The 14,112-nt window shown below is 43.2% G+C and overlaps 1 protein-coding gene across 7 annotated transcripts in view; it reads right to left on the reverse strand.

The window, feature by feature from the left end:
• The window catches only part of COL11A1 (collagen type XI alpha 1 chain), a 282,954-nt gene extending 276,594 nt beyond the window's left edge, over nt 1–6,360 (reverse strand). For 4 of the 7 annotated variants that reach the window (XM_089686604.1, XM_089686601.1, XM_089686603.1 and 1 more), the window contains exon 1: nt 6,000–6,359. In XM_089686604.1, the coding sequence (XP_089542730.1) occupies nt 6,000–6,114 (115 nt within the window). In that variant the 5' untranslated portion in view covers nt 6,115–6,359. Of the gene's footprint in view, nt 1–5,999 lie in introns of all 7 variants that reach the window. The other 3 variants (XM_089686598.1, XM_089686599.1, XM_089686597.1) reach the window with 1 other exon arrangement.
• Nucleotides 6,361–14,112: the final 7,752 nt, after the last annotated feature.

The following is a 14,112-nucleotide window of genomic DNA, read 5'->3' on the forward strand; positions in this document are numbered from 1 at the left end:
TGGATACAAACTTCTCAAATTACAGACTACAGGGTGTAAATCTCATCCAACAGCTTCCAAAGCAGATGGTATTATCATTATTTCGCCTCCCACTATCGCAAACACACAGCAGATAATGGCATCCCCAGAACAGAGGCTTGTTAAATAAGCATTTTCTAATTATAACAGATGAATGTGTTCTGTGTTGCAGAATTGATGTAACTGTAAGTGATTTACAAGTTGTCCTTTTCAACACAATTGCACAGAATTAATATTTACAGAGAAAACGCATAGTGCTGGGGCCATATTATACACTAAATCAACAGTAAGCCTATTAAAAACATACCAATTTCATATAACAATCAATCTAAAGTAAACTAATTAATACTAATTCTGGTCCAGTACAATTATTTATAAAAACATAGAAGAATGTGTCGCAAGATAATACTGATCCTAGTACAACAGAACGTCAAATCCTCCACCATATGTTGTATTAGTAGATTGATATGATCCTGAATTTCCCTGCAAAGAACCTTTAAACCTCCTTTATCTATTAAAGAAATACTAATTGTATATAGAAAAAATTAATCCAAAGGTAAATTAATTAATTATTGATATATCTGGTCCAGCACATTTTCTTACAATAGCATTGAAAAAATTGTTGCAAGATGCCACGGAACCTAGCACAATAGCTAAAAGTCCAATCCTCCATCATGTTGTATTAGTAGATTGGCAGAGTTCTAAATTGCCTGCAAATGACTTTCCAGTTCCTTTACTTATTAAAGAAATGCCAATTTTATAAAAAAAAAATCTAAAAGTAAAATAATTATTGAAAATGATGGTCCAACATATATTTTACAATAACATAAAATTATTTTTTGCAAGATAGCACAGATCTCAGCACAATAGCACAAAGTCAAATCCTTCACCATATGCACCATATGTTGTATTAGTAGATTGGTGTGATCCTGACTTTTTATATCCCCCCCCCCCCCCCAGCGTTAACAGAACACAAGGGATATACAGAGACCACATGTGTCTATAGTATCTCTACTGTTTCATAGGTCAAAGGGCTTAGAATTCTAGACTACAGCCTGGACTGGACAGAGGAATGAGTAAGAATAGCAATAGTAATAAAACACTAGAATGCTTGCATGCTAGTGTGGAGCTAGATTCATACAGCAGTGGAAAAAAAAAAACGTTAAGGAAAAAAAAGACATGAATCCAATGCCTTAGTGAATTTCTAATTACAGTAAATGACTCTAAGGTTGTCATATTGCTATATAGTGAATGGCTAACTTGATATCTATAATTTTGGTAGAGATGAATAATAGCTCTCAAAAGAGTTGTGCAGCTGTCAGCCCAAAAGCCAGATGTGATCCTTAGCAATTCTTTAATGCTTCCCAACATCCCTTAGACTCTCCTTTGTATGACATCACTTTTTAATAAGATCTGGAACGCAGCTTGACTTTCTAAAGTATATGTGGCCCTTCCCATTGTTGGTTTGGACAGCCCTACCTTGCAGGGTAATTCACACACTTTGTCAGCTGTTAATATCCCGTGTCCTCCCTATCAGGGTTAAGGGTGCCAAAGATCCTTTATAACTATTGCACTGATTTCAGAAGGGAGGAGTCTGTCTTAAAAAAAATGCCAATAAAGCGTCAGACAAAACGATGTCCCTCCATGCTTTAAAAGTTTCTCGATTTACATGTGCTCTGTCTAATGGCTCTTTGGCAATGGCCTTTGTGTTCCTTAAGATTCCTAGTGTGAAATCAGACAGGGCAGGAGGGAGTTGGTCTCATCCTGGGGGTCTCGGCTCTGAGTGCCAGCTGGCCACATGTTTAACACACTGCAAACTCATCAGCTGAAGAGAAAAGTCTGATGAGGGCTACAAGACACTGAAATATTTCCCATCAGTGTGCAAGACTCTTAAATCACACATGCTACTGAAAAGCTTTCCATGTCTCCAGCAGCAGGCTGAGCTGGAGAGACAGCCCTTTGCTGTGCAGACTAGGAATGCTTTATCTATGCTGCTGAATCAATGGATCTCACTGAGAATTCAGCTCAAAGGGACATTCTAAAAATCCACATAGCACTCATATTTCTGTGTCAGCTACAAGTCAGAGGTGCAAGGAGCTTTAAACACGCCCCTCGGCCATGAAAGGGGAGACAGGCAGAGGAGAAAGCCAGGCCCCTGTTCCTGCAAAAAAAATTTTTTCCTTTAGGCAAACCCTGAGTGTCTGCTCCTCTAACCGTTTCACCTGCTGATCCCTGGGACTCAACTCAAATCAGGCTTTTCAGCTCCCAACCTCTCCTCATCCCACTGCAGTTTATTTAATCAGTTTGTTTCACTCTTGGTGGACTGATTCCTTCAAACAAAGTGCCAATTGTATGCTGTTTTTTTTTTTTGTGATTACATTTTAACATCTCTGTGTTATTTTTTGCAGTAGAACTGCTGGCAAGACTACACAGTATTTATAATGCCTACTGTTCAGCCTACTGTTATACTCTAGCTGTGTAATATGTGCCCTTTTATTTTAACTACATTACTAGTCTTCCTTAATCTGGTTTAGATTTTCATGAATCCAAAACAATAGCATTGCTACAGAAACATGGAACCTTTTAAAAGTAAATGTTCACATTCCTTTGAAATTCTCCTATTCATTGTGTGATTGCTTATTTCAGCTCCAGTTCATGAAACCACATTCGTGATTTTGATGTTAAAAAAAAAGCATTTAAGAAAGGGAAGGATATGGTATTATGTGCAGCCTGTAAATAACAATTACATATTTTTGGATAGAAAATGAAAACCATTGAGTTGGTTACATTGTAACACTTGCAAAAAAATATTTTAGCAGTTGTACTTATATTTAGGTTTTTTATTCTTAACAGACTTGCTTTACATTGATCCTCAAGCTAAGCATTATTTTTGTGTTATCTTTTGCCTGTCTCCACATGTCTGGGATCCTAAGGGGCCTCAGTATGAGCAAGCCTATATTACACTAAGGGAAGAATTGCACACTTGGTGGTATGCAAATGTCTTTAAAGCTATTTGGTCTAGTAGCCTGGTTTAAATTTATAAAATAATGAAGATAACTTAGAATCAATTTATTTAATGAGTTGTGCTACTTATGAAAACAATAGTAAGGTCACATAGTAACCATTCCAAAGGCCGATGATTAAAACCATATTTTCCAAACATCTTTGTCAGACAGATGGGCCTACTGATCATCATGTAGGCCTGATTTCTAGTGAAATAGTCATTGAGTAAGCATCCTTTGTGACCTAATTTTTTTTCAGTAAAAAAACAAAAATACTACTTTTTGGCATGATAAAGCAGTAGAAACACAATCTAGCAATGAATTGGCTTGGCTTAAGTAACTCTTTTCAGTGCAAGATACTAAGCTGTGCCAGCAATGGTCTCTGCTAAAATATATGTAATTTTAAGCCAGTAGTACCTTTTTTGGTAAGACCAGTGCAATTTCTTTAGGAAGCTAATGATAGAGAATGCAAGTATTTATTTTGGTCCCTTTACTGCCTTACCATGTCACACCATACAATTATCTGCTGTGCAGACCACTAAACATTCCAGACAAAGGAAATAATACATTAGGTAGTCTGCCCAACGACTTCAAGAGCATGGACAAATTTAAGTTTTAAAATCAAAGAAAATCTGAGATTTACAAGTAGAGAAATGCTTTGAAATTTAAAAGGAGTACCTGTCTTGGAATGGTCTGCTTGTCTTGAAATTAATCTGTACATCAAATGTGTAATGCTTTTAAAAAAGTAATCAGCAAAAGTCTAAACTGCCAAATAATCTCAGTTCTAAAGAGTAATAAAACTGATCACTGATATAATACAAAAAAAACATTCAATGATTTTAGTTTAAGTTACAAAAAGTTACTTTTGGGAACCACTCCTGCACAACTGACTTTGCTGAAATCATCTAGACTTCCAATGGAATTTAATGCACAGGCGAGATCCCTTTCCAGTTAACACAATGTATTTAGTTTGTAGGTAAGCCACACTGTTCCTTACATTCATAGGAAACACTGGAAGCACACTGTCACATTGCTAATTTATCCTGCCTGTAATCATTTGAGAGGATTTGATTTCCTTTCTACAGTATAAAGAATCCTTAGTTCACCTTTGCTAGGACTTGTTGAATAAGAGAAACCAGAAGAGGGCAGAAGGCAGGCACTCAGCACAGTACTCTACTGTATGTACTACTGTCTATACTAGAAAAACACAAGACCACAAGCACAGCTCACAGCCTAACACACAGAAGCCCATTCTTCCCTGTGCTGCACACTGCTTAACCTATACCCAGGCAGTGGTATTGAATCTAAGTCCACAACTGTACACCAGTAACCAGGTACCCACCTACAAATCTTACTTTTTTACCAACAGCTCAATAGGAAGAATGAGAACTAAAAGTAGGATCAAAGTACCATAGTGAAGGAACAGTGCCTGGTCTACATTCCTTATGACTTTCACCCCTGCTGGACCTGGAGAGCTTATCCTTGTGACCCAAGAGGTCACTCCGCTAGAGCCCTGAAGAACTTTACAGAACGAAATAGTCTTTTTCTGATATATTGCTAACTATGTCGCTGATGTATCAACGTTTTCTAAAAGAGTTAGTTAAAATATCTACTATCTATTTAGATAGCTCCAGCCATACACGTTACAATCTGACCATACAATCTCTGCACAATTAACCTTAGATCCACTACAGCTAAGCAATCAGAGGCTCTATCTAACTTATCCAATCAATTTTTATCCAACCAGACAGGTCCTTGTACTTCATACTTGTTAGTAGATCTAAAGGAGATTGTACAATCAGAGTTGAACATGTGTGATCAGCTTTAGATAGCTCTGTCTATATCTAGCAACACTTGATAGCTCTGAGCTGCATGCCCGCAAGTTGTTGAACTACAAATCCCAGCATGATAAGACATGGAAAAGGCATAACAGCAGGATGCTAATGAATGAAGTGCTCAGTTCTTTACAGAAAACTCACATTCCATTTAGCTTCCACTCTCCTCAGTTAACCTCTATAGAGAAGGAATCCAGCAGTTTGGCAGTGTGGATATAACACAAAGCCTGCACTGAATAACCTGCAATAAAGTTAAATAAGGGTTATCGAGCTGAGTTTCTAGCAGCTGCTGAACTACAAGCATCAGCATGCCTGGACTTGGCAAAGGCATATCAGCTACAAGATGATGAAGGGTCTAGGGCTATGCTGGGACTTGTAGTTGCACACAAATGTGACTTCCATCACTCTCAGAGATCTCATACAAGCTATGTGGCTTTTCAGCCTGGAGTGAAATGGTAAATCCTGAAAGATCGTATGCTGGTGTGTGTGATACAGTGATTGCCCTATAGGCTGGCACTATGCATTGATGCTGCCCAGGTTATCTCTGGCTCTGTACAACGAAGGTGGATGGAGCTGATCGTCTAGACCCAACCCCTCTCATAGACGTGTCTGAATGTGACATCCCCTGGGGGGAGGAATTCTTCACACACAGGGATCGCTGCTGAGAAACCCAAAAATCCACCATTCTAGCCCTGTCCACAGACACCTAACGGACCACACGTCTCAGAGGTAACCTTCACCTTCCTTTCCCCCCTCCTAAGTCAGGGGAAGCCGATCTACAGGGAGGAGGAGGTTGCAGCATCCTGTCACCCCTCTGTAGATGAGAGCTGCTCCATCCCAAACTCCTAGATTGCCCGATCCTGCCTGCCACCTGAGTCTATGGAGGACACCGCCTGCCTGCCTGTCCTGGATGGAGCATGGAGCTGCCCCCACCTTCCCATCAAATGAATGGAGACTATGGGATGCACTGTGCACAGCATCACAGTCAAAGGTGCCTTGAAATCTTGAAGCAGACGACATCCTGAAGAGGGAGAAAACTTTTTTTTTGGGGGAGGGGGAAGGGGATTATCCAGGTGTGTGATATCTCCTGGGGTTTAGATGGTTGAAGTGGGGACCTCAGTGTCCCCTGGATTTGTTCTCTTACCTCCTCTGACCTCTGCAGCTTGGAAAAGGAAAGTCAAAGTGATGAGAATTAGGGAGCTAAGGGAGGAATCCCACAACCTCCTTTTCGTTTTCCACCTTGTGTTCCACCTCTCCATCTCCAACTCCAAATAAAGAACTGGGATCACCCCAGCTGATAAGGAATCTGAGGATTCAAGCTAGAGCACCAACTCCTTCCAAAAGTCCAAGAGGTGATCCCTACACAGCCATAAGGAGGAAGCAACCCAAAAGTCTGACAGGGGGAGGGGGGCTTGGGGTGGCCTTTCTTCTCCTTTGCCCAGCTGAGATGTGTTCCTCCCCAGTCCCCTGCCTGCAGACTGAAGAGGAGTTGAGGGCTTTAATCAAAATGCAAAGCTCTCTCTCTCCTCCTAAAGTCCCACCGTCAGAGGGCTGGGCTAAGACCCCACTGTTAGGTCTCCAAGCTTTCTCCAGCCTCCCCCTGCCAGCAAATAGTCTGCAGATTCCTAAACTCCCAAACCCTGCCCAAAGACAAGACTCTCCAGGTTGGTCCAGCCCATCGCCCACCCTCCCATATTACAGGACTCAGCAATGTGAGAACATAAGGAGAGGGTGACAGTTCCAGGCTGCTGGTCTTTCTGTGTCACATCTCAACCTGCCTCTGTCCTTCTGGATCTAGTGGACCCAACTTTGTACGTTTACTTCTTCATTACAGGGACTTATAAATGAATGATAAAATCCTACCTGTGCTGTGTATTGGTGATTACTGCACATCACTCTAAAAGTGGCAGCTGTGCTGTTTCAGATTGCCTTTTATCTGTACAAATCTTCAATGGTAACAATAGTTACTATTAGTGCAACACGTGCTGCTCTATATAAATCACATTGACTCTGAATTATTTATAAATACAGAATGAATGTTTCATTTATGTTTCATTTATTTGTAAACTATGACATGCAACTTAGTTATAGAAAAGCACTGGGCAAACGTATATCAATACACAAGTCTGTGCAAAAAAGAATACATTTAAATAAAATAACAGTAAAGCAAATCGCAGCTGTCTTGTTATCATAGTCATATAATGGCTGGTTCACTCCGGGATCACACAGGAATGTGCGCTGCCTGCCCATGTTATTCCTGCGCACTCCTGTGTGGTGCGATTTTGCAGCCCCATTTATTTGAATGGACTGCAAATCGCACCAAAACACAGAAAAAATAGTGAATGCAGGACTTAAAAAATGTGCCACATCAAATCACATGGCACTGTGTCCCCTTGTGATTTGATGCCCACAAACGCAAAGCATGTTCGATCTACGGTTAGGGTGCTGTTAACATTAGATTGGCAATCACATTCAGATTGCAAAGGGCAGTGCATTTGAACAGAGACATGGGAAACAGGTAGGGAGCATACTTCTCCCACGCCGCATTGTAAGGGCTCATTCACACATGAAGCTATTTTTTCCGCTTCTCTGAAAAGCGATCTGTGAATTACATTTGATAAGTACTTATTGGGAGAGGTCATCTCTTCACTGCCTGTTTGAACATTCAAAATGCCAACACAGCACACAACAACCAGATGGATTTTATGTGGTTGCAGTGTGGCTCTATTCACATGAAGGGGTCTCATTCAGTTGTGGTAGTGCCCACCAAATGTGACATGCTGTTTAAAGCGGTAGTAAACTGGCCAACATAAAAAAGCAAAACAAAACTGGCCCACCTGCAGGTTTATACCATAATGTGTTAGTATGAATTGCATATCACTGCTGCTGGGGCTTCTATGTTCACCCGGTCTTCCTTTTCGGTTATGGGCTCTGCCCATTTGAATGGCCTGGCAGCAGTGATGTCACTCCTGGGCATGCATTTAGGAGTGACCTGAAGAACAGCATCACTGTGCATGTGTGGGTGATGTCATTGGTTATTGCCGATATGAATATCTCCTAAACAGTGCTCATTTACGAGATATTCATTGTACCTACAGGTAAGTCTGATTGTAAGCTTACCTGTAGGTACAAGTTCAGATAGAGAGTTAACTATCCTTTTAATTTTTACCACATGTGTACAGCCCTGAGTGGCTGCATTTCAGTGTTTAGGTGGGTGGTCGGGTGTGGTTAAGCCACCCCCTACTTTTACCATCCCCTGGCCCAGGGGCGGACTGACCATTTGTTGACTTGGCCACTGCCCGAGGGCCCGGGGTCAGTAGGGGGCCCCATGAGATGCCCCTGGTACCTTTTTCATAGGCTTTTTTGAGTTTGGGCAAGGACACAGGGGCCCCATGATCCCCTATTGCCCGGGGGCCCCATGAGTTGTCAGTCCGCCCCTGCCCTGGCCAATAGTATGAATTAGCCCTATGTGTCAACTATACCTTAATCTAAAAGTTGAACTCTAGGAAACTTGAAGTTCTTCCTCATAGTGGGGCTCTGCCTGCATTGCAAGAGTTAGCTGCTCACTTAGATCTGGGGGTATGGAAAAGAAGATTCACATACTCCATTCTCTGATCCTGCTGGCTCTTCTGCACTGCTGGACTAGTCCCTGCAGCCTTTTCTCCCCCATGCTCCAGCTGTCAAATGTCCCAACGTCACCATGAACGATGCAGGGTCCATAGCCCTGCAATGGACCTAAGGACACTGAAGGACAGTCCACCGCTGGATCACAGGGGGAACGGAGAATCAGTTAAGTAAAATTGTTTTTACCAACCCCTAGACCAGGGGTATTGAATTGAAATTTACAAAGGACCAATCAGTACAATTTTCTTCCAGCAGAGATCCAAATCGCATGCTTGTATGAAGACTCAGATACTTCCCATACAGCCCCTCCTGTTCTTACATCAGTGTCCTCAGTCCCCTGCACATCACAGCCCCGCATTTCACAGCCTTCCCTTCAGATTAGTATTCTCAGACCCCCTTTACATCACCCCCACCACCTTCACAGTAGTGTACTGAACCCCCTGCACATCACACACCCTTTGTATTAACAGCTGTGTCCTAAACCACCTTTCAAACCATCATACCCAAGCCAACCCCCGCCCCCCCCCTCCACACACAGTACTGTCCTCTGCCCCTTCACATAACAACCCCTCCCTACACACACACAGACACAGTGAACTGTTTCCCTTCACATCACCCGCCCCTCTTCACATCAACCCCCCCCCCCCCTTCAGCACTGATCCCCTCACATCTCAAATACACACAGTATTGTGCTCTGCCCTCTTCAGACTGCTCTACTCCCCACAGTACCTGCCCCCCTTCATATCACCCCCCACAACATTGGCTCCCCCTTCACAGCACTGCCCCTGTTTACATACCCCCCCCCCCCATGCACTACCCCTCTTTAAATAATCCTCCCTACTGCACTACCCCCTTTAAATCACCCTTCTATAGCACTGGCCCCCATCATATCACAAATATCACAAACCCCCCTCCTCCACCCCACAGTAGTGTGCTCTGCCCTCTTCACATCACCCACACCCACAGCACTGCCGCTCTTCACAGCCCCCCCCCCCTCACCCCCACAGCACTGCACCCCCCTACCACAGCACTGCCCCCCACAGTAGCGTGCTCCGCCCTCTTCACATCACCCCCCATAGCACTGCCGCTCTTCACAGCTCCTCCCCACAGCACTGCACTTCCCTCCCACATCACTGCCCCCCACAGTAGTGTGCTCTGCCCTCTTCACATCACCCATCACAGCACTGCCTCTCTTCACAGCACTCCCCACCCCCACAGCACTGCACCCCCCTCCCACAGCACTGCCCCCCACAGTAGTGTGCTTCGCCCTCTTCACATCACCCTCTATAGCACTACCGCTCTTCACAGCCCCTCCCCACAGCACTGCACTCCCCTCCCACAGCACTGCCCCCCACAGTAGTGTGCTCTGCCCTCTTCACATCACCCATCACAGCACTGCCTCTCTTCACAGCCCCCCCCCCCACAGCACTGCACGCCCCTCTCACAGAACTGCCCCCCACAAGTAGTGTGCTCTGCCCTATTCACATTAGCCCCCCACAGCACTGCCACTCTTCACAGTCCCCCCTACCCCCACAGCACTGCACCCCCCTCCCACAGCACTGCCCCCACAGTAGTGTGCTCTGCCCTCTTCACACCACCCCCCATAACACTGCTGCTCTTCACAGTCCCTCCCCACAGCACTGCACTCCCCTCCCACAGCACTGCTCCCCACAGTAGTGTGCTCTGCCCTCTTCACATCACCCCCCACAGTACTGCTGCTCTTCACAGCCCCCCCCCCCCCACAACACTGTACCCCCCACCCACAGCACTCCCCCCACAGTAGTGTGCTCTGCCCTCTTGACATTGAGCCAGACTTCCTCCAGCACAGTCCCCTTTCACATCACTTACCCCCCACCTCCAGTAGTGCCCTCTGTCCCCCCCCCCCCCCCACTCTCCAACCTTAGACAGCATAGAGAGTGGGAGGCAGGATAGTAATAAACTGAGTACAGGAGGCACAGCTCAGCATTAATTTTCTAATTAATTTTCAAAAGCTAAGCAAAGAAAAATCAAGCAGATTCCTCCATCCACACTATACAGCTTGGATAGGTGAATCAAAAGCTACTTTTAGATTTTTTATTGCTATGTATTCTGATAGGGAGATGCACTCTTTATTTCTCCTGGTTATCTTTGTCACCATTTTGGAGTTGTCACTAGAAAAGGAATAAAGAGGAGAGGAGATGAGGACACTTTTTCTGGTGACTACTGTCCAAAGCTGGCCATACTCCTAAATAATTTTACTGTTCAAACAGTGGGCTAAACAAAAGGAATCTAACAAGTTCCTCCATCTACACTAAGGCTTGCTCTACATTATACAATTTTCTTGTATGATTTTATCAAAACCATATAATATGAGGTCAACCCTAAACACTTTCCATTTGTATGCAATCAGACAGGCCCTTGCACTACATAGTTGAAGGTAAATCTAAAGGAATTTGAACAAGAAAATTGCATAATGTATGGTTAGCTTAACAGTGTCAGAATAACTGAACTAAGTCTGCATATGACTGGGTCCAGGAGCTGTCTGGCTGACAATTTTGCACCCAGCTCCTTCCTTTTTCAATAAAAGGAGGTTGGGTAGAGTGGTGCTGGCAAGGCCACCTACTGATTGAATTTTGGATGGTTCATTAACAAGTTGGCAGCTACCGAGTGACGTACCCATACATTGCTCTGCTCTTGTGGGTTTGGAGCGCGAATGCATGTACCCCCCACTGACCCCCTTTGCCAATCACTGCAGGAGATGTGTCAGAAGGTCCAGGCCAATCATTTTTCTTGCAATGAATGGAGAAGCAGAGCTCTGTTTGTATTTGTAAATACAGGCACATGATCTAGCTGGATCTTCTCTCACTGGAAACTTTTTATTCAAGGGAGAGAAGAAAGAAACAATACATGTAAGTAATAACAGCATATTTGCACCCACATGTTAGAAAGACAAATTTTAACCCCTTGATTGCCATTTTAACCCTTTGATCAGCCAGCGAGTGCCATTAGTAGAGTGTCAGTGTAAATTTTTAACTGATCACTGTATTACTGCCACCAGCAATGTCAGATAACATCAGATAGCATCAGAGTCAGTTAGCTCCCCTCCCAGCCAGGGCAGCTAGCGTTAGATTGCCCTCACACTATCGCACTTATGCTATAGTTCGCTAATCACTGCCATTACTAGTATAGTGTCTGTACGGATCAATATATTGATCACAAACAGAAATATACTAGTGCCCCCTTATTATTAATGTCCCTAAAAATGCAGTGTTAGCAGGTTCAGCCCTGTTCAGTGCCAGCACTTGCGTTTAGCCCCTCTACCTCCCCACCCCCAACAAGAAATGAATGTAAGTGCTCTTTTTCCTGAGTCGCGCTTGGTGCCTGCAAATTTAGTGTCCAAAATGTCCCAAAAAAGGTATATTAGTGAAGAGGCCTACAGGATTCATGTTCTTTGCTGCGATGGCCAGGAACAGATATGAGACTATAATGCGCTTTGTGCATTTCAGTAATAACTCTATCATGCTTGGGGTGACCCTGAACATGACTGGCTCTACAAAATTCGGCCCCTCATAAACCACCTCACTGAGAAGTTCGCAGATGTGTATACATCCCAGCAAAATATCTGCATGTATGAGTCCCTAATTTATTCTACTGCCCACTTTGCATTCAAACAGTATCTGCCTAGCAAGCGTGCCAGATCTGGGGTCAAACTGTATACAAGAGGGTAACAGGCTATACTTGTAATTTTCGGGTTTATAAGGGAAAATACAGTGAAGTAGAGCCCCCCAACTTCCCAGACTACATGGGGAGCAGTGGCAAGATAGTATGGGACTTATAGTATATTTGGACAACTTCTATACAAGCGTGCCACTATTTAGACATTTATACAATCTTGGAATGTGGCACCGTGTGACCTAATCACTGTGGCTTCCCCCAACGGCTTGTAAACACCCAACTTAGAAAAAGGGAGAAAGCCTGCTTCAGAAATGATGAATTGCTCGCAGTGAAGTTGAAGAAATGGGATGTTTTTGTCCTGTCTTTCATTCATGTAGACACGATGGCCCAAATTAGCACAGCTACTGGTGCTGTTGAGAAACCCCTCTGTGTCCATGACTATAACCTTAACATGGGAGGGGTGGACTTCAATGACCAGATGATGAATACGTACCTAGTTTCCCACAAAGTTTGACACTAGTACAAAAAGGTGTCTATTTATTTTTTTCAATTGGCTATATATAACGCTTTTGTGCTTTACAAAGCAACTGGACGAAAATTCAGAAAGAAATCATGATGGCCCTTTTGCATCCAAAAGGTGCTGTGGCCCAATCCTCAATTCCAGGTGCAGTGAGCCGGCTGCATGAGGATGTCCTCTCTGGTACGATAACCCAAAGGTCACCCCAAAGAAGATGTTGTGTCTGTAGCAGACACAGAATAAGACCTGACACCAGCTTTTTTGTCCCTCCTGTCATTTTTTTGTTTATATTGCGAAAAATAAAAAACACAGTGGTGATCAAATGCCACCAAAAAAAGCTCTATTTGTGTGGAAAAAGGACATACATTTTGTTTAGGTACAGCACTGCATGATTGTGAAATGACCAGTTGAAATAGCGCAATGCCCAATAGCAAAAAATGGCCTGGTCTGAAAGGATGGGAAAACCTTCCAGGTCTGATGAATGAATTAATTAGTTGGCCAAAGTTTGCTCAGTGTATGGCCAGTTTAAAAAAATTGTCTAATTGCCGGCTCATACTTGCCTGCGCAACCAGAACGGTTTAGTTTGCAGTCAGCAAAGAGGTGCAGCAGATGGCAGTGCAAGGGCTAATTCACACTAGTGCATTGTTCTGCATTTTAGTGCATCTGTAAAAAAGCAGGTCAACACAGGGACACCTAAAAACAATTGTTTTTAGGTGTCCTCTTCACACTTAAATGTGTTGACCTGCCTTGTGTTATATTTCGGTAAATGCAACATGTATGCATTTTAACACAACACAATGCATGTCAATGCATGTAAAACGCAAATTAAAGAAGCTTTTTGTGGGATTTCATGTGATATCATATCCTTGTGGGTCACAAAATAAATCACAAAGCAAACTTTTTTCTTTATTTGTGCTGCGTTCACCAGTGTTTTACACATGTTGCCCTGCATTGCACTGCATTAATCACTTGCCCTACTGAGGATTTACCCCCCCTTCCTGACCAGGCCATTTTTTGCGTTAAGGCGCTGCGTTATTTTGATGATTGTGCGGTCATTGAGCTTTCTTTCGGTGATATGTGATCACCTGTGCATTTTTTAATTTTTTGCGCTATAGAAAAAAAAAGCTGACAATTTTGAGAAAAAAACTATATTTTTGATTTTTTCCTATTAAACATGTCTAGTAAATAAAATGTAAAAAATCAAATTTTGTCATAAATTTAGGCCAATATATGTATTCTACTGCATGTATTTGCTAAAAAAAAATCCCAATACATGTAAATAAATTGGTTTACGTGAAAGTTATAGCATTTACAAATGGCGGTATAGATACTGGAATTTTATTTTTCACTAATAATGGCTGTGATCAGTGACTTAGTGCGGGACTGCAGCAGACATTCTGACACTGGGGGGACCTGACTTGGTGTCACTGACATCCCCAGTGACACCAATACAGTTATCAGT

The sequence above is a fragment of the Staurois parvus genome, unplaced genomic scaffold, assembly GCF_062004578.1.
Source record: "Staurois parvus isolate SC_StPar_1 unplaced genomic scaffold, SC_StPar_1.0 ptg000402l, whole genome shotgun sequence".
Taxonomy (NCBI): domain Eukaryota; kingdom Metazoa; phylum Chordata; class Amphibia; order Anura; family Ranidae; genus Staurois; species Staurois parvus.